We start from the raw sequence: 22,758 nt of genomic DNA on the forward strand, positions 1-22,758 counted from the left end.
GCGGCCATGTTGAGTGAGGGGGGAGGGGGGTCCGCCGGCGGCCGGGCCGCATCCCGTGATGCCTCACGCGCCGCCCGCCGCCCGGAAGAAGGAGCGGGGCGGTTGTTGACAACATGGCGGCCGCTGGCCCCTCCGCGGGAGGAAGAGGCGGAGGGAGAGGAGGCGGCGGGCGGAGGAAGGAGTCTCATTCATAGGGAGCCCGGCTCGCTGCCCTCGCCCCCTCCCTCCCCTTCTCCCCCCCTCCCCGGCGGCCGCCTCGCCCCCTCCCCGGCACCATGTCCTTCTTCAGGCGGAAAGGTAGGGGGGCGGGAGGCGCGGGGGCCCGGCCCGGCCCTGGCCCGGCGGCTCCGCGGCGGCGGGGGTGAGGCCGCTGCCTCCCGCCGTGCTGAGGGCAAAGCGTCTGTTTTGGGGGTCGCGGCAGTGCCGGATTAGGGGGGTGAGGTGTCCGCTGCCCGCCCCCCTTGCTCGGGGAGCCGCCGCTGTGCGCGGGGAGCAGCGCCGGCTCCAAACGGTGCTGCCGGCGCCGGCGTTTCCCCCGCGGGGGCGGCTCGGAATAGCTGCAGCCGGCAGCGCTGGGACTGGGCTTTCCGCGCTCCTTTAAGGAAGAAATGTGGCTTGACAGTGCTGGAGCAGGGGACTGTCGTGCAGTCTAGGGAGGCTGGTATAAAATGTCAGTTACTCCATGCAATTTTCGAGCGTTTTGGTTCACTTTTTACTGAACTAATACATTTTTTACAATGCTAGTGTAAATGCTTTTTTTTTTTTTTTTTTTGTAAAAATATAATTGGCCTTATACATTATAGCAGTGGCTAAAAATCCTAATCAAAAACAAGACATCATGCTGAGTTCTTCAAAAAGCCCAAGAAATCGTTGACAAAGGTTTTCATGAATTTACTCAGTAATATGTTTGTAGATGTTATGTGCCACAAGTTAAATTATAGGTATTTTAGGCCCCCTAAATTTTAAAATGTTCCTGTGGCTCAAAAGGGTATAGTTAACTGTTCTTTGAGCATTAAACGTTCTGAAGGCACTGGTGCTACAACTTGTGATTAAAGTGTGGTATAGTATGCCTTCAGTCTGCATGATATGTGGTTTGAGTGTTTTTGTTGAAAGTTGCCCCTCTTAGGAAAGCAGTTCTATTAGCTTGTAGTGCTGTGGTTCGAGTAGTAAACCATTATTCTTTCAGCAGTGGCTGATCCAATGCTCCTCTGAAGTGTTTCTTAATTACTGAAACCCAAACTGCACTTCTTGGGAGATAAGACTAAGTTAGGAGGAAAGAATATATTATCTGAGCCTGTGTTTTTGCTCTTGATTGGCATGTTCTATTATAAGCTTTCTCAGCCAAAGTAGCAGCATTAAAAAATTCGTTCTTTTTGGAGGTTAGTGCAGTAGTCCTGGAAAAAGAGTTTAAACTTCTGTTCTTATTAGGAGAAGTTCTGAAGACTCTTTGAAATCCACTGAAGGTTTTACAAGTACCGTAATCCTTTATGGGGTGTTTACATTCTAAAGTTGAGCTGTAGAATATAAGTTCTGTGCTGCTTATAAACTCTTCAAAAACATCTTCCAATGCTTCACTGACAAAGAGAATCGTGGAGCTGGTATTCCATCCCGATGCTTAATCATAGCGTGGCAGAAAATTTCTCAAGGAGAAAGTAGTGAAACGTCTAATGCAGTATCTATTTATGTTACTTTGATTAAAAGATCTTTGGTCAGAGAAGCACAGTTAGAACTAAATGCATTAGAGAGGCACTCTTAAGGAGAAGAGATAAGTAAGCCTTCATCTGGGTTGTACCTAAAATAACATTGTTTCATGCATCTCCATTAGAGATAGTGTTTTTTAGAGAAGATCTTAAATTGCAGCTGGGAGAAAAGCAACATACAAAGGCTTATGTAAAACTCTGACTAGACGCATGCATTCCAAAACCATATAAAAAAGCATCAGTATCTCTGGGTTGAGTTATCATTGTTTAAGAGGATACAGCATTAGATAAGAAATTAACCCTTTTTTTTTGTTGTTTTAATGAAATCAAACAAAGAAGGATAAAAGTACTGACGTGTAGAGAAATCTCAAAAATAATAGTGAAATAATTGATCAGAAAGTACTTTAAAATAAAGGTCTAGTAAAATTCAGGGTGGATAATAGGCTGAGAAATTAAACAATAACAGTTGGACCAGCAGCCGGGGGGCTTGAGGGCAGATTATGAAATTGTTAACAGTGAAAACATTCAGACTGTGTAATAATTTACTAGGGATATTTTGGAAATAATGCATCGAACCCTACTAGCTGGCTGACCTGTCAAGTTGTCTATTGCTTTTTGTGTAAGTACATGCATGGACGGTTTAGATTTGTTCATTCTGTATTTCAAAATGTCAGTTACAATTCTCTAATCTCGTGTGGTCAGCTTTAGTCGGTTTGATGTATTACTCCTTTGCAAATGGAGTTTGCTACTGCAAACTTTGACAAACGTTTAGTCCCTGATAATCATGTACCATAGCCAACTTCACACACAGACACAAAATGACATCTGGTTTTGTGAGGAAAATGAAAGTAAATTCCTGTAGTGAAACTTTGCTTTCTAAAATGCACTCTTGTCACATGTACCAGTTTTCATCTGTCTTCAGCTGTTACTTTTTAATTATGGCCTGCTTGAGGCTAGTAGTGACACAAGAAGCTTACGTATCAAAGAGGTTGGCAGTGTGAATCAGGAGTTTGTACTGCTAGTAATAAGTTGGTAATCAGGTGGAGAGCAACTGGGCAGCTGGTAAGAAAACAAGTATGTTTAAACTAAAAGTAGGCTTATGGAGGACTCTTCTGTGGAAACTCAGAAATTATTGCTGCTGGTTGGGAATCAGTTTGATCAATCAACTATTGGAATCATTTTAGAAAAAGAGTTCATAATACTGTGTACAGGTTGCATCATTTCCATTCTACCTCAGTGTTATTTCAGATATGTACAGATTTTTAGGATATTTTTTCCTGCATAGCAGCATTCAATCAGTTATGTAAAAAATGGTTATCCTAAATGCCTTTTTATCTTTACAGTTAAACTGAACTTCTACAGCCAGATGTAAAAAGAGTCCAGGTCATTAAGCTGAGGCTTAAGCCTTTCTATCGCAAAGAGAATGTGCTAACCGGTAGCATAAATTTTAAATGCTGAGTTGCCAATTTACAGATCTGCAACACTTATAGTTCTCATAGAAAAGGTTGGCAGCATGATAATACTGCAGCTACGATTGTGCAGGACAATTATGTAACAAGAGATTGAAGTTTCCCCTTAAAATATGTGAAATACTTAGGTCAGAATAGGAAGGTTTTTTTAATCTGTTCATGTTTTGTAATGCAAACGTTTGATTCTACTTGGTTATGATTTGTGGTTAGATTTGGAAGGACTTGAAAAATCTGTGTTCAAAGATGACCTATTTGTAGTAATAATCCCAGCCTGTAGCAGCCATAGACGGTTTCACTAGTAGACTGCATGCTTAAATATCACTGATTTATTTATTGCTTGCCATGCCATCATGTTTATGTACTCCTTCAGTTTCTTTATTTTTGTTTTATTTTTTATTGTCTTATTCTCTGTATAAAATCTTCCTTTAAAAAAAAAAAATCTTTTTTCATCAAAACTTTTCTTTTAACTGCTATCTTTCCATCATTTGTTTGTCATATGCTTGATGATATTTTGGCAATATTGTCTGTGAGGGAATTAACTATTTATAGTGAATTTCCAAAACACTTCTGTGGTATCCGTTCATGAGTGAGAGAGAGCAGTGCCTGGTTTCACGGAGCTTGTTCCATTTACATCCTTCCCACTGTGCGTGTTCTACCGGTCTGCCTGTAATAGTAGGGAGATGTTGTTCTTGGACATTTGATTTGTCATTCATAGAAAACATCTGCTGATACTCTGCTCTTAAAACACATCTACTCCATTCTTTCCAGTTCATGCAATTTATTAAACCTTATATAACCTTGAATGTGGCCTTGGTTTAACCATGTAGACAGCAAGCATCTTTCAGAATGTTTTAGAAAATTTAACACACTGTTTCATTAGACTTAATCCATGAGTATGAATGACAAAGTTTTGCTTTTGAAAAGCAGAGAAACACAGGAGCTTTGAAATTCTCTATTACTTGATGTCAGATCAGAAAAATTACTTTTAACAAAATCATGGTTTGCATCTTCCAGTTGTATGTTCATTCACCTGTTAAATGCCATTAGTCACCCAAAATAGCCTTAACATTTTCCTTTATGCTTTACAGTGAAAGGCAAGGAACAAGAAAAGACCACAGATGTGAAAGCAATTAAAAGTAAGATCAATATTTACTTTTTTTATAAATTCATATCTCTGATATTATCTGCCATCTTTCTTTTAACCAGAGGAACAGTTTCCTTATGGCTGAACACAAACATGACCTGTGCCTCAAAAACAAAGCTGATCCAAAACTTGATTCTGAGCAACTGATCTTTCCTAGTCATCTTGCTGAATCTGTAAGGACAGAAGATTATTAAACTGTCAGACATGATCTTTAATTCAAAGTGATAGTAAAACTCAGTCACCCTGCAAATAGTGGTTACTCCTTATCTAAGCAAATTGCTTCTGAGATTCCATGCTAGTATGTCGTATATTTTAGTTTTAAAAATGTGGCTTTATTGTGCCTAATTTGCAAAACAGGATGCCAGTGTCTGAGTTAACTTTGACTGGTGTGTCTTGTGAGCTTGAAGATCTGAATCTTGTTCAGAATACATAGCTATTCTAATACTGCTCCATGTGCTCCAGAAACTTTTCTGCTCTCTCTGTTGGGAGAGAAAAAAATCTTGATGGGAATTAAGCCAGTAAACTATGGGAAAACAAGTTAGTTTGTCCTGTCGGTTTTTATTGCGTTACTGCAAGGAGATGAAGTAATATGTATAAATCTGATCTGTTGCTTTTATCTTCCCCAGACAGAATCCTCTTTCTATACTTTTTAATGTGTTATCTGGCTATCAAGAGAAAATTAAAGACTTCTTTCACATTGTTGGTCTGTCTCTGAAGTCAAATATAGGAAACTGTCAATCTTATCCATTTTATAGCACACGCTATTATTACAGTGTAATTAACAATGACCAGTGACTAGCTGAAACAGGTAGCCAGGGAAGGGCTGCAGTATGGTCTCTGTGTAAATAAAAATTTTCAAATTTATTTTATTATAAATCATGAGCTGCTGACATTAAATAAACAGGAAGCATCTTTCTGGTTTGGCAAAACACTGCTCTGTGATCTGTATGATGTTAGGTTAGTGATGTAGTGTTATCTAGAAGCTTTAGAACAAGTATTTGATCCTTTGATTAAATACAACACTTTTGCCCCAAATGTTTACAATACAAAATTAAGTCCAATTCACAAAAGCCTAAACAATTAAGAGGCGTGCAGCTATGGTTCTACAGAAGTAGCTTCCAGCAAGTTATCCTCAGCTACTGTCATCAGCCAAGCAACTGGCTGCCTTCCATTGGCCTAGAAAAACTGTTTTTTCCATTATTGCTGATAATAAATACCAAGGGCTTTGTAAAAGGTGGCAAGCAGTATCTTGGTACCAAATACTTTAACTGGAGAAACACTTTGGAGTATCTTGAACATTTTAGCTCTCCTATACCATTGCTTTTAAGGTGTCTGGTACCATGAACATTTTAGCTCTCCTATACCATTGCTTTTAAGGTGTCTGGTACCATGACATGTAAGTGTGAAATTGTCAGCTTCTGTCATCATGTGTCATCAAATTGTGAACAAAAATGAAGTTATGCAGCATGAAGGTCATCAAAACAAACTTTCTTGACACCTTGACGAAATGCATCATTATGAAATGGCGTACTGAGATAGCATGTCATCTGACTCACTTTATTTTTAAGTCAGGGGTGTAAGATGTCCTTGCATGACATCCTAATCAAATGTAATTTCCTGAGTCTTTGAAAGTGGTATCATTTTGTTATGGGATTTTTTTTTTTTAGCTTTGTCATCAATTAAAAATTTCTTGATGCTTTTTCACAGACAGTTTTATGTGAGGAAATTATTCTTTGTTCTCTTTGTTCTCAAGTAGCCAACCATGTTCTAAAACAGCTAGAGGAGATTAAGCCTTATAATCATCTGAGTTTCATCAGAGATGTTTGCATATTGCTTTTTTCTCTTTAACTAAATAGAGACAAAGAAACTATTTTGGAAAAAATGTTCTTGTTAAAGCTCACAGTTAGCTTCATAGTTCAGGGTTTTCTGAACACACGTAAAACTTGAAAAATGTAAGGAAATGGATTTGCCGCGACCATTGCAACTAAACTATATTGTTGATGAAGTATTAGACCGCTATGATAGCGGTTATCACAGTGGTACAATAGGTTTTTAATAAGACTGACGCATGCAAATTCTTCGGTTTATCTTGGGGTGCTTAGCATTGGATGCTGCATAGAAGAGGTCTTAGGTTCTTTCTAATCACTGTTGTCTTGATTCCAGCTCCAATACCCATACATTCCCCTCAAAGAAGCACTAGAAATCATGCCTTGCTGGAGGCTGCAGGACCAAGCCATGTGGCAATTAATGCCATCTCTGCCAACATGGACTCTTTTTCTAGCAGTCGGACAGCTGCCCTTAAGAAGCAGCCAAGTCACATGGAAGCTGCTCATTTTGGAGACTTAGGTAAGGCTTCATCTGTTCTATAATACAGTTAACGTTACTTTGTATTGTTGGTATGCTCACCATCCCTTGGTTGTGAGGCAAGTAGATTAGGTAATAACAAAATTTTACATTCCTATTGCAGTAGCATCTATGTTGCCCTAGAAGGGTTTTGAATAGACAGTGTACTTGTTTCCTGCTCAATAAAAGAGGTTCCTTTACTTTATGTACAACCATTGTATTATAAAAATTCTCCTGCTATCCTTTAAATTGTCATAATTGGCCCTATTAAACAGTGTACTCAGCAGACTCTGTAGTCTAATCTGGTGTGGACAGTATTATTCTCTTGCATGTTCATACACAAAGTGTTCATAAAGTCATGTTTTTAAAAGTTTATTTCCTAAAAATGTAAGTAGTCTTTTGATCTCAATCTTGTAAATGTGATGTGCAGAGAAGGTTTATTAAAAGAAAATGATGAGGTACATTATTCTTCAGAATTTATTGCTGTGTCTCTATGATGAAGGCAGTATATTTGTGTCTGATTTTTAAGGCCACTCTACCTGGGATCAGTTTTCTGTTGCCTTAATCAAACCCAGACTTTATTGAACTAAATTTCTAATAGTCATGAGTTTAGCTACTGAACATAGTTGAAGAATTTAGATACGGGACATTGAAGCTTGGCGCTTCCAGTCACTAGCATATGGATCTTTGGAGATGGTTGGAGCAGCAGGGAACTGTTGCAAACAGTAGGATAATGAGTTTTACTAAAGACTACAAAGCCCCTATTATACAAATCTCTTGGTTCATGTGTGGGTGTGGGGGTTTCTTGTTTTCTTGTGTATGTGTTTTTTAGTTTTTGTTTTTTTGTTTTAAACAAGACAAAACTAACTGATACAAAAGTTGTTCATAGAAATCAGTAAGGAATTTGCTGCTGAACTGCAAATGTTAATACATATGCAAACCGTTTAGACATATGAGAAGTTCAGTAGAAAGTTTACTATTAAGTTGCAAGCTGGACATTTCTGGAAGTGAAATAATAAATCTTAATGAAAACGGAGGGATTCTTCTGATTTAGTCTTCTCCCTGTATCTGAGAATATTCAACAAGCAGCATGTAGAATAAGCCTTGTGGCACTGCTAAATGTACCATTTACTGACTGCTATAGACAGATTACACTAATGAATGATGGCATAGCATGCGAGGAAAAGCAGGCTAGACTGTTCAATATGTCTAAGGGACTGGGCACATATTCTAATGGCTTATCATCATTGTACATCTACCTGTGTAGTCACTTTTCAGGGAGAGTTCAGTTGGCATTTAATTTGGCTATCATGGATTTAATATTTGAAAGTATTGGATATAGAGGACAGAATGTGGAACAACATCTTAATACTGCTACCTTTTGTTTGTACCTTGCACAACATAACCAGGCAGAAAGTGGTTGTGAGCTTGCTTTCTTTAAGATGCTGTTGGACTCAAATTATTAGTATGTTGACCAGACTCTTTTTTTAATAGTAGAATTGGACTTTTAGAGTATTGATCAGATATCAATGTTCAGTGATATGTGTTTTTGTTGTCTGCTTGTTTATTGGTAGGAAATACGTTTTATTTCAAGTATATGTTGCAGTCCTTAGAATCGTTTCTTCAGCAGCTGCATTCCAGGACACTTCTGTATCAAATACCAATGCCTGTAGTGTAATACAGAGTCATTCCCTTGATATTTTTCTTTAGGCAGATCGTGTCTGAATTATCAGGCCCAAGAGACCAAATCAAGCCTTTCAAAGACCCTTGAACAAGTTTTGCAGGACAACGTAGCCCTCCCTTATTTTATCCAGTTTATGGAACTACGTAGAATGGAACACTTGGTTAAATTTTGGTTAGAGGCCGAAAGCTTTCACTCCACGACATGGTCCCGCATAAGAGCACATAGCCTGAACACAGTTAAGCAGAGTTCATTGGCAGAGCCAGTGTCGCCCTCAAAACAGCAGGAAATCACGTCATCTTCTCCAACTGGATTGCTTGAAGAGAGACTGGAGAATTCTAGCACAGCCCATCTGCTCAGGACCAAGCCAGTGGCTCCAGACAAGAGCGACAGAACTAGCAACAGCCAGAACCACGTGCTCTCAGGTCAGGAGAGTGACAATGCCGGTGTTCTTTGTCTGAGAAAATCTGAGGCGGGGACCCATTCTGTTCCAGCTGATCAGCAAGAATCTTCCAAGCTTACAGTATCAAATAGAAACAGCCCCTCCTCTGCACTAAAGGACTTGTCAGGAAAACTAATGAAAAGTAAGTGTTCTGTATTAACTTTCTCTAAAAATGGTGGGATGGGGGCGTACTGGTTGCTGCTTGCTTGGTGTGGTATGGTAAGCTGCCTCATTTTTCATATGTGCTTTGTAAGTATCATATGGTGTTGGGAGGAGGAAAATAATTTTGAAAGTGGGTAATGTTAACATTCTGAATAAGCTAATGGTCATTTTAAGATCTATGTATTGTTTGACTGTCTGGTTGTTTAAAAAATAAACGTGCCACTGAAGACACTTCAGAATCATTACATATTCTGATAAGCTTAGTTTGCTTCTGTTCCTATGTGTGTAATCTTAAGAAACAAAGACGAGCATTGCAATGTCCTGTTTTCCCCCCTTCTCTTCCCTCTGCCCCAGTTTAAAAGTATTGCAGAAAATTTGGATGATGGTGGGGCTGAGAAGTGATAATTAACTTTCCGTGGAAGATAAATATTCTGTATCGTGTAAAATGACATAAGTAATGGTTGCAAAAAGATTTGTAGAGACTTTGTATGGAACATACTCTTTCTGTTCTTAGATTTATTTGATAGAGTTCCTCCCCTTGTAACTGATTTGTTCTCATTTGGAGTCCACCTCTTCAAAGGCTACTGGAAGTAAGGATGAAATTAAAATATTTACTTCTGATAGTAAGCTACATGCACAGTAACCTGTTTTCTTTACTCTGTACCTACTCAGTCCTTCCTTGTTTGTGACAGCTTACAGACAAAAAAGGAAATACTCCTTTCTTCATATTGGTTCCTCTCATTTGCCCAACTGTTTCCTTATGTTGCATCCCTTTCTCTTGCTATTTGTCTCTCTTGTATAGTTGGTTATCATATAGTTCCACAATGTGTAACCTCAGCCACAAAGTATCTTAGACAAACACAATGATGCTTGAGTCATGAATAACACCTCTGGTTCTAACGTATGAAAATATTGAATTTCAAGGAACTGGGTCCTTTCTGAGAAATCTGACGTTTGGAATATAATTACAAATTTTTTTTTGTGTACCTAAGCAGTGTCCCAACTCTCTCTTGAAAGGTGACATGTAAAAGGTACACTATAGCTTATTCTGAGTCATCTCGTTTTAAGATTTTGTTTGTTTGTTTAATTCCTTTGTAATGCAAGTGCTTTCTATTCTACTATGGTGAGGACCAGAAATTGGGAACTTCATCACAGCTCTTGCTGCAAAGGCATTACTACTGGGACTAGGGTGTGCAGCTGAGGAAGAGGTTCTGTCTGTTTGGTGGTACGAAATTAAGAGTTAGATTGCTTTATTCCATCTTGCTAGTCGATTCATTGTGGGCTTATTGTGACCTGGCTATAGATAACACAGTCATGGTAGTTTGCCAGTAGCAAAGTATTGAATAGTGCACTGAAAGCTTCATGGGAAATAAACTGTGACCGTTAATCAGATACTTGCTTTTCTGGAGAGCAGATGTTTGTTGTTCACTCCTCTCTTTAGACCTATGCTAGTGAATTTAAAGTTTGATTCTATATTTCCTCTTTGTAGGTATAGAACGGGACGCAGTTAGTACTTTTACCAAATATATTTCTCCAGATGCTGCTAAACCAATACCAATTACAGAGGCAATGAGAAATGATATAGTTGGTAAGAATATATACTATCTCCTACTTTAGAACTCCTCCTTCCCCATAAATACATCTTTAATACACTCCCACACGTGCACATAAAGGTATTTCTTTTTGTTTTTATGAATTTTAAAGTCAATGGTAAAAAGATAAAGTATGTATAATGATTGCAGAACACTTCCTCACACTTATTTTGATAGCATATAAACACATTACAAATGGCAATGGATCAGCACTTTCAGTAACCCTGTGCAATATTCCCTGAAGAACTTTCATAGACTTTTCTTAAATTAGTGAAAGAACTCCAGGTGGCTATTGGGTGAATCCAGATATCTACTCAATACAGTATTTTAGCCATAATATCATCATCCAGCTATCTGTAATGCTAAAGAAAACAGTGCTGATATCTTTTAAAAGCTCTCTGCGCAGTCAGAGCCAGCTGATTCTAGTGGATTTGAAATGCAGTTTTTCATTAACTAGTCATCACTTGTGTCCTTCAGCTCATTAAACCAAATGCACATTAAAATTAACCTGATCTCTCTTTACAGCAAAGATTTGTGGGGAAGATGGGCAAGTGGATCCTAACTGTTTTGTTACGGCACAGTCAATAGTGTTTAATGCAATGGAACAAGAGTAAGTTGATTGAATGGTTTGGCTTCTCTTGTATACTGTCCGTTTGCAAAACACAGTTCCATAAAAATGTGTTTATGAAGACATAACTGTAAAGTAACTTTTCTGTGCAGTCTCCTGTATTTTAAACTGTCTTCCGGTGTCTTCCTCCAAATCCATTCTTGTGATCACTTGCTGAAATTTTGTGTGTGCTGTTACTATGTTCTTTATATAATTTTCATGATGTTCATATACCCTGTATTGTTTCTTGCTTCTTTTGCTTTTGTCAGACTAAAATTATAAGACTTCTGAGACAAGAACTAGTTGTTTCATAAAGTGCCTTGGTGCTGTTGGCCGTTGATAACTATTATTCTATCTGTGTGCAGGCACTTTAGTGAATTTTTGCGAAGTCATCATTTCTGTAAATATCAGATTGAGGTGCTGACTAGTGGGACTGTTTATCTGGCTGACATACTTTTCTGTGAATCAGCCCTGTTTTATTTCTCTGAGGTAAGTGTTAGGGCTGTGGGGTTTTTTATTCCTTGTTTTTTTTTCCTTTATCAAGTGGGAAAGCATCCATGCCCTGAAGGCTTTAATAAAGATACCTCAACATAAGGAAAAAAAACGAGGTGTATATTGTTCTGAGAGAAAATGCATTAACAGCTTCCTGTCTATGTAGAACTATTCCAGATGTTTGAACTTTCACACCGTATTGTAGAATGAGTATTAATGTACATCTTCTCCAGTTTAGTGGCCTCTCTTTTTTTCCTTTGCTTTGTAGAAGCTCTGATGTAGACTTCTTAATCTTGCTAAATGAAGCTGTGACTTTGAAAGCCTTAAGCAAAGTACTGTTCTTTGTGACCCTCTAACAGATAAAGAATAATTCTCTAGCTTTGCTTAGAAGATCAGATCAGAATGTGATAGATTAAGTGCATAAGTTCACAGTCGCAGTATCCTGTACCTTTAGGGAATCATCTATTAGTAGTAAAATACTTGTGCTGATAGTCTGACAAGCCAATATGGTTTGAAATGGCAAGCTGTGAAGAACAGACAATATGCTGTATTCAGTCTAAGTTAAGCATAGCTTGAAAATGGGTTTTCTCTGTCTTTAATATGAAACAAATAGCTAAAATGTTTGGAAACTAAATGTGAAAATCACTAAGGAAAAGAGATTTCACTAGTTTCTTTAACAAGCTGAGCAGACTAAATCTGTCTGCAGGGCTACATCTGAAAATTCAGAATAATTTTATCCCCTGGTGACGATTTTGTATCATTGATATATGGGCTACATTTATTTTAAATGGGAAGGGGTGGGTTTGTCTGTGCTTGCTGTAGTTTCTTGCTAAAACTTCTGCTTTAATTTTTCTTCTTTTTTTCTAATTTCCCTTCTAGTATATGGAAAAGGAAGACGCAGTTAACGTATTGCAGTTCTGGTTGGCAGCAGATAACTTCCAGTCTCAACTTGCTGCCAAAGAAGGCCAATATGATGGGCAAGAAGCACAGAACGATGCTATGATTTTGTATGACAAGTGAGTGAGTTCAACATTTACTTACTTCTGAAGCTGGTAATTTTATCTTTGCATCTTTCTGTTGCATTGTGCTAAAGGCACTTTTCATTTTCAAACTATGCCTTGCATTCTTGTGCTCTTGTCTTAACGTATGCTGAAATACCTGTTTATTACGGCAGCCTCCAGTGTATGCAGGCAAGAACTTTTTTTTTTTTGCATTTCCTTATGCATAAAGAGAAAATCCTTATAAAGATTTTATGTTTGTAGACAAAATTCAGAATTTCCAGGACTCACTGCTTGAGAACTAAGGTTTTTCTCATAAGGTATCAAAGCCAATTGGTAGTCACTTGGAAAAGCTTTAATGCTAATAGCAGCTGCATAACTGTAGAAAAATCTTAAGGTTCAGATACTGTTATCCATTTAAAAGAGGCTTCAAGAGCTTTTACAACACAAAATAGGAGTCCTGCCAGGAAGAAAAAAACAAGCCAAATAGTGCTGGTTCTTAATATTTCGAAAATGCTTTGGAGGGTTTTTGTGGAGGGGTTCTTTCTTTTTCTTTTTTTGTTTTCCTTTCTGTAAGGAAGCAAACAGATTCTCTTTAATGTCAGACTTTCCTCTTGCTCTCAGTAGTGTAACTTTTTTCCTCTTTGTGCTTCAACTTATCAATTGTGCAACTGAAGGACAGACATCAAAACTGCTTCCAGGAAAGAGTTTGCTCTTAAGCTTAAGTGCAAATTTGACAAATTATTGCCCGGAGAGGAAATGAACAATTTCCTTTCATTTTCGCCTCATCAGCCATCTCCCTGCTTCATCCACAAACTCTATAATGATGTGATTAAAAGAGCAAACGCTGCTTCCGTTCTGGGTGTTTGCTGTGTTCCTTGCCCTATTACAAAGTGTGTGCATGTGCGCTCATGCACACGTGTGTGTGATTCTGCTCATCAGTAGTCACATGACGCTCTATTCGTTTTACCTGTATCTTCAGAGTAAAGCTTTATCAAAAACATTTCTGTGAATTGGGTTTTTCTTTCTCTGCACTTAGTATCCGTTGTACCTGCATGTTTAAAGCAGCACCATCTAGTGGCTGCAGCATGATTAATAACTTTCGGTGGAAAAAGGTAGTTACTAACCACCTGCAAAGTTTTGGAAATCCTTTTGTGTTGCTTTCTTCCCCTGTCCTGTGCTGCAGATACTTCTCCCTTCAAGCCACGCATCCTCTTGGGTTTGATGACTCTGTGAGGCTAGAGATTGAATCCAACATCTGCAGGGAAGGTGGTCCCCTCCCTAACTGTTTCACTACTCCCTTGCGGCAGGCCTGGACTACCATGGAGACGGTGAGATACCTTCTTCAGGCTGGTTTTGGTAGTTAGTGAAGATGATGGGGAGATTCTGCTATGTGTCAAGTATTCCCCTCAGCATCTCGGATTTGTCCTGTTATTTTACTGACTTCCTTTTTTACCTGGATAATACAACAATATTAGTTAAATTTTCTCCAGCGTAATTTGAAAAGATGCAACTCCCATGGCTTCTGTTAATTCTCTGTGAAATGCTTGTCTTGGGTGACTGTTACAATTTAATGGAAGTAACAGAATTCCCTCTCATATCAATTGCCATCAGCAGCTTATTGTATCTTTTGAAAATTTTCCTTCCTCACCACTCCCCTGCCTGGTGCTACCCCACAGCTAGCTGGTAGCAGGTATTTGCAAGCCCCATACCAGTGCTGTGGTTATAGTGGTACCCTGGGGTACCTGGAGATCAGTGGTTTGCTTCTGGAGCTGCTGCTGATTCTTGGACAGCATAGCAAAATAACTGCAAAAGTATTGGGATGTCAGGCCTTTCTCGGGGAAAACAACCTGAACTTGGCTCCCATTCGGGGAGGGTTTAGCTAACATATGGCTGGTTTTGCTGCTTCATTCCGAAGTAGGATTCAGATCTATAGCAGTGCAATAGCTAATCCAGAATAATTCCATTTATGTACATTTTTACTTGTGTGCCATCTACACAGGACTGAGATGTCCAGTTGACCTTTCTGTTCTGTAAATGGTCTATAGTAATCATGCAGACTGGATCTGTTGATTAAAGAGGCCTCATTCTTCTGTCTCTCAGGTTTTTTTGCCTGGTTTCTTGTCCAGCAACCTTTACTACAAATACTTGAATGATCTCATCCATTCAGTACGAGGAGATGAATTTCCAGGAGGGAATATTGCACTGAGTATTCAAGGCCCCAGTAGCTCTCCTGATAGCGATTCTCAGATAGGGGGCCCTGATGGCTCTGCCGCCCAGGTAGGAGTTTCTTGTTTTGATTCTGTTCTAATAAATAGTGCAGTTACTTTTCTATATTGAAATCAAAGTTTGTACCCTTTAAGGAAACATCTTGTAATTTTAAGCTTCCCATTTCACTTTAAGGACACATTTAATCTGCTTTCTATTGATTTCAAGTAAATAGTATTTGGCATAGAAGTTATTTATTGTATCTTCTGCATCCAAGGTCTTTTACCACTTTTATTAAAAGCAGAACTTTGATTCAAGGAATTAAGCTATTAATATTAGCTGAAGACTGCTTTGTAGTACTGTAGCACTTAAGAATGCTTTTCATTAGAAATAAGCTTGCTTTTTTTTCTTTAATAATATATCTTTAGGCAAAAGTTATATCTTTAAGCAAAAATTGACATTGTGAACATGCTGTAGAATTTAAATATAAGTATGCGAATTGTGTGCTCAATTCCATTGAAGTGACAGACCTTAAACCCTAGAACTGAGTGGACTCTTCAGGGTACAAGTCCTCTGCTCATGCATAGAGCAGTGACAGTTAATATCTGACCAGCTGCTGTTCACAGGTTTGTCTCAGCAGATTTTCCATGCTGTAGTCCTCAAGCTAGTTACTTGTGTCAGTCTGATAGAAAGCGGCCAGACTCCTGACCTTCCCCGTAGAGAGCTCTGGCAGTTTACTGTATTACCACTGAGATGCAGCATTCCGGGGGCAATATCTGAATTTTGTTTGCATACATGTAGTTTGATGTAAAGCTGGGAATAAAGACTTAAATGTCCATTGCTGGGTAAAGCAGAGAGCTTTCTAATCGCTCATTAAGCATGATTAGAGCTATGTGGCTGCTGCTTCACTGTGCTATGCAGAAGCGAGTATGTAACTGGGTCCCTTTGGCTCTGTCACCTTTCCAGTGTCATTGAGGTGGCCGCTGCGGGTAAGCTTTGTGCGGTTCTCTGGTCACAGGCCAGCAGCTTGCTGCTTAATCTCCTTCGTGATGCTGCTCTGAGAGCTGTGTTCCCATGTGGGCCTAGCCTCAGAAATGGGCAGTGGAGCACTTTACGATATGAAACCGTCCACGTAATGACAGAGATACATTTTTAACTGAGTTGTCTGTTCCAAAAATTCTAGTTTTATTTAATTCCAATGTGGAAAAGGGAGAGGATAAACAGATTCTAGTTTATCTGTAGCCAGTTCAGTCTGTCAAGCCCAGCTGAGAGCAGAAAAGCTAAGCAAAACCTGCTTCTGCTGAATTGCTTTTATTGAAGGCTGCAACACTACCATGAGTTTTAAATAACAGTATCTAGATCAATAGTATTGACTTTCTGTGTTTCAAGCAACGTGGAAGCTGTACTACCTGCTTTTAATTTTTTTTTATACCTTCTAATGAGGTTGTAAAGTGGGGAATAAAATCTGTGTTCTGACTATCTTGGAAAAATCCTGATGTCCAATAGCCTGAACAGGAAAAACTGCTGGGATTTGCCTTGTTTGGAGTGCTTAGGAACAAAGTGCTGCGTTTTTGTGGTGTGCATTCCTACGTATCTGCATAGAAGGGTCACCAGGTCTTTGTGTCTTTTTGCATAAAGAACAGCACTTGGTGCAGACCAACAGGAGAGGACTTTACAAGGCAGCTACCATTAGTGTTTCTGTTCCAAGTTAAGGTGCTAATAGATTGCTATGCTTTTGTGCTCTCCTTGCTCTTGCTCAAATGTTTCCTTGGGGTATTTTTTTTTTCCCCCCTATAGTCTTATACTGTAGACCAAAAGGTAAACGCATGTTCTCTCTGTTTGGGAGAGCACAGTGTGTTTCATGGGAGCTGCTTACCAAGTACATGACAGGGATGAGGGCAGTTGCTGCCACTTTTGAGGTGGCTCAGGGTTATGCACTCAGAAGCAAATAATTTGCATGCGCACACAGATCTAGTCAATTGATACTGCTTAGACAGCAGTCTCTACATATATGCATGCTGACCTGTACCTTGTGTTTTTGGCTCTGTTCATGCAACTTTATCATCCTCTGTTTAAAAACAATGTCATACCAAGTTAGGAATTCATCATTTGTGTAGCTGTTCTCTTAATTCTTTTATGCTTGTGTAGAGACTTCACAGAGATTTGTCAAACTGTAAAAGCACTAAAAATAGCAGTTTTGTTAAGAAGCTACTAGTTGTCTGCATTGGGCACTAATATTTAGAATTTTTGTTTGTAGTCCAATGTCAAAAAGGCTAATGTTAAAATCCTGAAAAATTTTGATGAAGCAATAATTGTAGATGCTGCAAGTCTGGATCCAGAATCTTTATATCAACGAACATATGCAGGGTAAGGTTCATTCAGTGTATCTCATTCTTTTCAGTACGTTTCACCTCTGTTTCATTTTTGTTGTGTCCTTCTGCATTGAGAGTCCACATAAATGCAAGATGTTGCAATCTTAGTATATGTCTTAATACTTGAAAGTAAGTTGTTTTCTCAGTAGTGCAATTTAATGCCAATGTCATGGTGACTGTTTCTCTGATGAGAACAGCAGTCAGAAAAATATTTCCAATTGTTTTTCTCTTTCTACTAGATATTTTATTTCTCTCTGGCTCCAAAATATAACTAGTAGTTCCTGTTTGGGTTTGGAATAGGAAAGAACACGCTTGGAAGACTTTGCTACTGTAATATACAGCATTGATTTCTCCCTACTCCCATATAAAGAAGAGCTTGTACTTCATTTCATTAGCAGATTGCACAGCTAGTCTTCTGTTTCTTAAGTTGCTCTTTGATATGAAGCTCTTCTGCTCTGTGGGTCTCAAACAGAAATTCTTTGTTTCTCTAGCTACCTTGCTTTTCTACTGCATACCAGTCTGCTGTGCTTTCAAGTACTGTAAATTGGTTGTTCCCTAATGAAATGTTTCTGTGATAATGTAGAGCACTTGTTCACACTGCATCTTGATATTACATGATTGAGTCATTGAAGTGCTTGCCTACTTTCAGTTTCTAGAAATGTTTTTAAGATTTACTTAGAATTCAGATAAACATGAAGAGCGGGAAGTTTTTCCCAATGTATCAATTTTGGGTGGAAAAGGTGGTAACTGGTAAAATGTCAGTCTTCTGACACAAGTCTTTATTGTAGTGAGATTTTTTTGTTTTGCTGATTGATAACTTTCCATAGTGCTGAAGTTCTCTTGGTAACCTGTGTGGTTTTTCTACTCCTCTCTTCAGGAGGATGACATTTGGAAGAGTCAGTGATCTGGGACAGTTCATCAGAGAATCTGAACCAGAGCCTGATGTCAAGAAATCAAAAGGTTTGCTTTCCTCTTTCTCTCTGTTTCTGTAAACATCTGCAGAACTGCCCTTTTCCTTGCTTTAGCCAAGCAAACCTCTTGACTCCTTCCCGATCTGTTTTAAGCCAAATAGAGATGCTTAGGGGATCATCCTGTACTGAGACAAAACCCATCTCTGGCCCAGTTCTGTAGCCAAATCCTGCTTTTCTGGTCCAGCTGGACTCCTGGGAGTATGCACAGCCTGTGGGAGTTGGAGCTGTCGATGGAACCTGGCAGGGATGAAAGCTGCTAGCAGCTGAACTGATGGTCAAACCTTCAAGGATTTGGTCTCAAGATGAAAAAACTTCAGCTCTCTACATGCTTCCTACCCACTTTGAGATCTGCTGTTAATGCTGCTTTTCAAGTCTGGTTGCTGGGAAAGAATGGTCTGGGCTCAGCGCCTAGTGAACCATGAATCCTGGTAATCCCTCATCTTTCCTGCCACTCTTCTGGGTTCTCTAACACTAGCAGTGCAAACCTTCAGGATAGAAGCAAGTATGTGTTTATAGAGAAGAGAAATGAGATGTGCTGCTGAGTTTGCTAATACGCCTTGCTTGTTGTTTATCTCAACTAGGGTCCATGTTTTCACAAGCAATGAAGAAATGGGTTCAAGGAAACACGGATGAGGTGTGTCCTTGTTATGTTGTCCTTATGACTTACTTCAAATTCAGGTTAGGGAAATAGTGTTCAGGTTCTTAATCCTGGCTGTTTTCTCTGAGTATCTTTCTGATACTCAGACCAACCAGAACTGTCAGTCTCTGCATGCTAAATGTAATTGAATTACATGCACTTGTGAAACCAGTTTGTTCTTTGCCAAGGAGCACTTTGCCTCTCTCTCTCTCTAAGAGAAATAATCTGCAAATAAGAGGAGAGGTACTATTGTTCTTTGGTTTTTACTGTGAAATGACAGCTGTATGTGGATTAAAGGCTGCATTTTTCCCCTCCAGAGGGGCTTGGGCAAGTCCCCAAAAGACTGTCTGAAGACTTCACTTACTCTCTTGGAAATTGGATCAAACTATAAATACTCACGTTAATTAAAACTAACGCTGTACTTAGAAACCAGCTGCATTTTCATCGAGGGAAGATACGTTACGTTTACTACAAGTCAGAGTTGTGAAGGTTAACCATGTCTGTAAGGTTAAGCTTGTGAATTATGCTGAGAGCACTGTATTGTAATTTTAAGAACTTCAGACTACCTGTATTTGGGATGTTTTTTTTTTTTCTACGGCAGGCTCAAGAAGAGATGGCTTGGAGGATAGCAAAGATGATAGTCAATGATGTTATGCAGCAGGCACAATGTGAGCAGCATTTGGAGAAGGTTACAAAGGTAAGAAGGTAGAAACTGTCTGACCTTAGCTAACCTGTGGGAGGAGCAGAGCTTTTGCTCGCTTTCCTAGTGCATCTGAAACCCACACTAATATGAGTTCAGGTTAGTAGCACGACAGGACTTCCAACAAAGGTTGGAAGTGTTTCAGCCCACGTATGGTGTGGTCGGAGTTTCTTGACAGATACCTGCAGTGGTACTCCTGTACGAGTCTTTAAATTGTTTTCGTTACTTTACAGTCTTTATAAGCTGCCTTATTAGTCAAAATGGTGATATATAGTGCAGGGTCAATACTGTAATTTCTTATTTGAGTTTACATTTGCTATTTCATGTTAATGAATGCTAGTATATTTGCCTAAAGTAACACTAAAACCTACTTAAGAGCTAGAAAGTTGTCTTGTTGGGTGTGCTAAATTTACACTGTGCTATGTCTATGCTGTTTTAAAAAAAAAAAAAATACGGTAGCCCTGTTGATAGGCTAGCACTTTGGCGTTATCCATCGATGCTTAGTGACTTTGCTGTTGTACAAGTCTGCGTGTTCTGCGTTACAAAACAGTTGTGATGCAATAGTTACATTTTGTGAAATCCTGAAGACAGCAGTTTGCAAGCTAATATCTGGTGCTTCTGGCTTTCAGACATCTCTAGCATGAATTACAAAAAACAAACAAAAAAAACCTTGCACTTTAATTAAAGAAAGTAAACATGTACCAAAGCCCAGTGATAGGCCTGGGCTAATGGCTCCATAATTTCACTATGTGACTGTTTCCCTATTTCTAGAGCAGTTATGTTTAAAAGACTTGTATAATAACTTCACTTAATAGCTTGGCTGCAAATGATATGATTCCAGCCTGGCTAGTTGAAAAGGTCACTCAGCACAGTATTTAGAAATATCAACTGGCTGCACATGCTCTGGATTCAATTAAGCAAGTATAGTTACAGTAATGGGAAGGTTGAGGTTTGTTGTGTGGGATTTGGGGGGGCTGGGGGGAGGAGGGGCGGGGGGGGTTGTTTGTTTTTTCTTCCCCTCCCAAATTCATCAGCTTACCTGGCTTTCAACGTTTGCAAACACAAAATGTCTTTTTACTGAGTGATTGCCTTGTATTTTTTAGGATGGAATGAGTTCTAACCCTATTTTTCCTTTTCCAGCTATGATTTTTAAATGCCAGAACAGGAAATCTAATTTTCTGCTTTGAGAATGAGTGAACTTTCCCTTTTGGTGGATTCTTTAACACAGCCAATAAAAGCAAAGCACTGTTACTACATACCGCCGATGTCTCCCTCATTTAGAAGGAAGAATTAAAAAGAAGCAATCCTGTACCTCCACTGTAGAGAGCAAAGAAACACTTTTTCCTGTTGTATACGGCATTCACAATGATAATGGTTTTTAAAGAGATGAAGACAGTTTATGAACATGTCACTGAGAAACTGTGATCAACCTCACAAATACTTGACCCTGTCTCAAAAAGACTTTTAAGCAAAATATCTGGAATGGGACACAAGCCACACCAAGGAGGGGAAGGTTTTGCTGTAGTTTCTAGTTCTACTGCTCGTAATTTTTAAACACGTAATTGCAAAGGTCATGGGATGTCTCCCTGACACTTGACCATTGGAGAAGTGAATCTGAAGCCGTGAATTCATTGGCAGTGAATGACCTTAAAAGTTCTAAGTTTTATTTTTCCTTCCTTGAAATAGATGAGTATTCAACTGTAAGATAAATGTATTTTACTTCATAATTACATTAACTTTGAAGGGAGCATAGAATGATGAGGAGTGAAGCCTGGACAGTGTAACTCTTCCTTGTCAAGCTCTTACACATGCATACGCCCATCCCCTGCTTCTAACACACAGCAGACTTGCAAGCTGATCTTGCACTTGTGCAATGCCCTGTTCCTGAGCCGTGGCTCTCGATGCAGCCCACGTTCTGAGGCGATGGTACCCAGTAGACTGCTCCATTTTCCTTCCTCTTCATTCCACAACTGAGGAAAAATTAATTGCTGCCATGTATTACTGCCATTCTCCATAGCTTGTTGTCCTCAAACCAAGATAATATGTAATTCCAGATGTTTGGTTTATAAAGAAAAATAATTTTTAATGACCTCTAGCTTTCTTTTCCCTGACATTGACAACACTTGAAACTTGTGTAAACTTTAAGTAAAAAGCCACTGTGTGAAACGGCACCTGTATTCTTTCTCATGCATTGATTTTACAGAGTATCTGAAGTACTCAGTGTGTCACTCCATTATGTTATTGCTGCATTTTTAGTATACAACACTTCTATTTGGGGTTTTTATTCTACTCTTATGATTGCTTTTTTTTTTTTCCCTCAACCTTGTGCAAAAAAAATCACTTTATAAAGAACTCAATCATCTCCAATGTTCAGAATATCTTGATTGACTAGCAAGTGTTATTCTGTTGCAATATTTGATTGTATAGAGACACACTGTATTATCTATGAAAAGAAGCAAAAAGGCTGTGTATAGGTTTTTGGTACTATGTACCACCTCTTATTTCTCTCATGCCTAAGTATTCATGTACTTAAAACATACTATATTTAATTGTGTTTTGATTTAAAATATATGAATATTAAAATTTGTGTCAATTTTCTGTTTTCATGGGATTGGACTAACCTCCATGGGTTTTTTTAAATGGGGGTCTCAAAAGAAACAACCCCCTGAAACATCTGTCTTTGGAATATTTGCCCAGGTTTCTTATTCTTTTAATTGACTGTGTTAATGGCAGTGTAGTGGCTATGAATCGTTTCTAGCTAAATATTAAAAAAGGCTTTGAGTGGAAGGATGGTTCCCTCGCCTCTCTGCACCTTGGCAGGATTCAAAGGGAGCAAGCTTTTGGCTCTCCCAGCTGAGCACGTTGAGGGATTACAGGCCCCAGGTTTGGGCGCAAGTCCCATCCGGGGCTGCGGTTCTTGGAGCTTCTGCAGCCCCAAGGGGTGGATGTGGCCAGACCGTGCCTGAGGGCTCTCCTTAGCTCACCACACCTTCGGAGCGCTGGGGCTCCTAGAGGCTGATAGGAGAAACTTTCATCCCCCGAATTAGGGAGAGGTCACTGCCAGGACTGCACCTCATTTGCTGGGCCAGCTCCTCCCTTCAAGGGCGAAGCTGATGCTCCGAGGACTGCCAACGGCCGGCCCAGTGCGCGCTTCGGGCAATTTCTCTAAGCTGCTTCGCTTAGCCTGAGCCTGAGCCCAGCTGCTGAGCAGTGCTTGAGTCGCTGCTTTGGGCGCACGTG

At 39.3% G+C, this 22,758-nt stretch overlaps 1 protein-coding gene across 5 annotated transcripts; it reads left to right on the forward strand.

The window, feature by feature from the left end:
* The first annotated feature begins 257 nt into the window (after positions 1–257).
* On the forward strand, positions 258–22,129 carry AKAP10 (A-kinase anchoring protein 10). 5 transcript variants are annotated; one of them, XM_067309423.1, is made up of 15 exons: positions 258–297; positions 4,258–4,305; positions 6,477–6,659; positions 8,367–8,921; positions 10,431–10,529; positions 11,059–11,143; positions 11,506–11,629; positions 12,512–12,648; positions 13,817–13,961; positions 14,734–14,910; positions 17,096–17,205; positions 18,088–18,170; positions 18,763–18,815; positions 19,420–19,515; positions 20,659–22,129. In XM_067309423.1, the coding sequence occupies exons 1-15, from the start codon at positions 276–278 to the stop codon at positions 20,662–20,664; spliced, it is 1,923 nt and encodes a 640-aa protein (XP_067165524.1). In that variant the 5' UTR covers positions 258–275; the 3' UTR covers positions 20,665–22,129. The 5 variants fall into 5 exon arrangements, 3 of the variants coding, with proteins under 3 accessions (XP_067165524.1, XP_067165525.1, XP_067165526.1); XM_067309424.1 differs by lacking the exon at positions 18,763–18,815; XR_010886177.1 differs by lacking the exons at positions 17,096–17,205; positions 18,763–18,815; positions 20,659–22,129 and having other exon boundaries at positions 19,420–19,495.
* The last annotated feature ends 629 nt before the right edge of the window (positions 22,130–22,758 follow it).

The sequence above is a fragment of the Apteryx mantelli genome, chromosome 22, assembly GCF_036417845.1.
Source record: "Apteryx mantelli isolate bAptMan1 chromosome 22, bAptMan1.hap1, whole genome shotgun sequence".
Classification (NCBI taxonomy): Eukaryota; Metazoa; Chordata; class Aves; order Apterygiformes; family Apterygidae; genus Apteryx; species Apteryx mantelli.

Bases quoted from the DNA above. Each gene is read 5' to 3' on its own strand.
- AKAP10 (XM_067309423.1), top strand. From the start codon at position 276: ATGTCCTTCTTCAGGCGGAAAG. The intron at 14,911-17,095 runs GTAGGAGTTTCT...TTTTGTTTGTAG, and splicing joins CTGATGGCTCTGCCGCCCAG to TCCAATGTCAAAAAGGCTAA. The intron at 18,816-19,419 runs GTGTGTCCTTGT...TTTCTACGGCAG, and splicing joins TTCAAGGAAACACGGATGAG to GCTCAAGAAGAGATGGCTTG.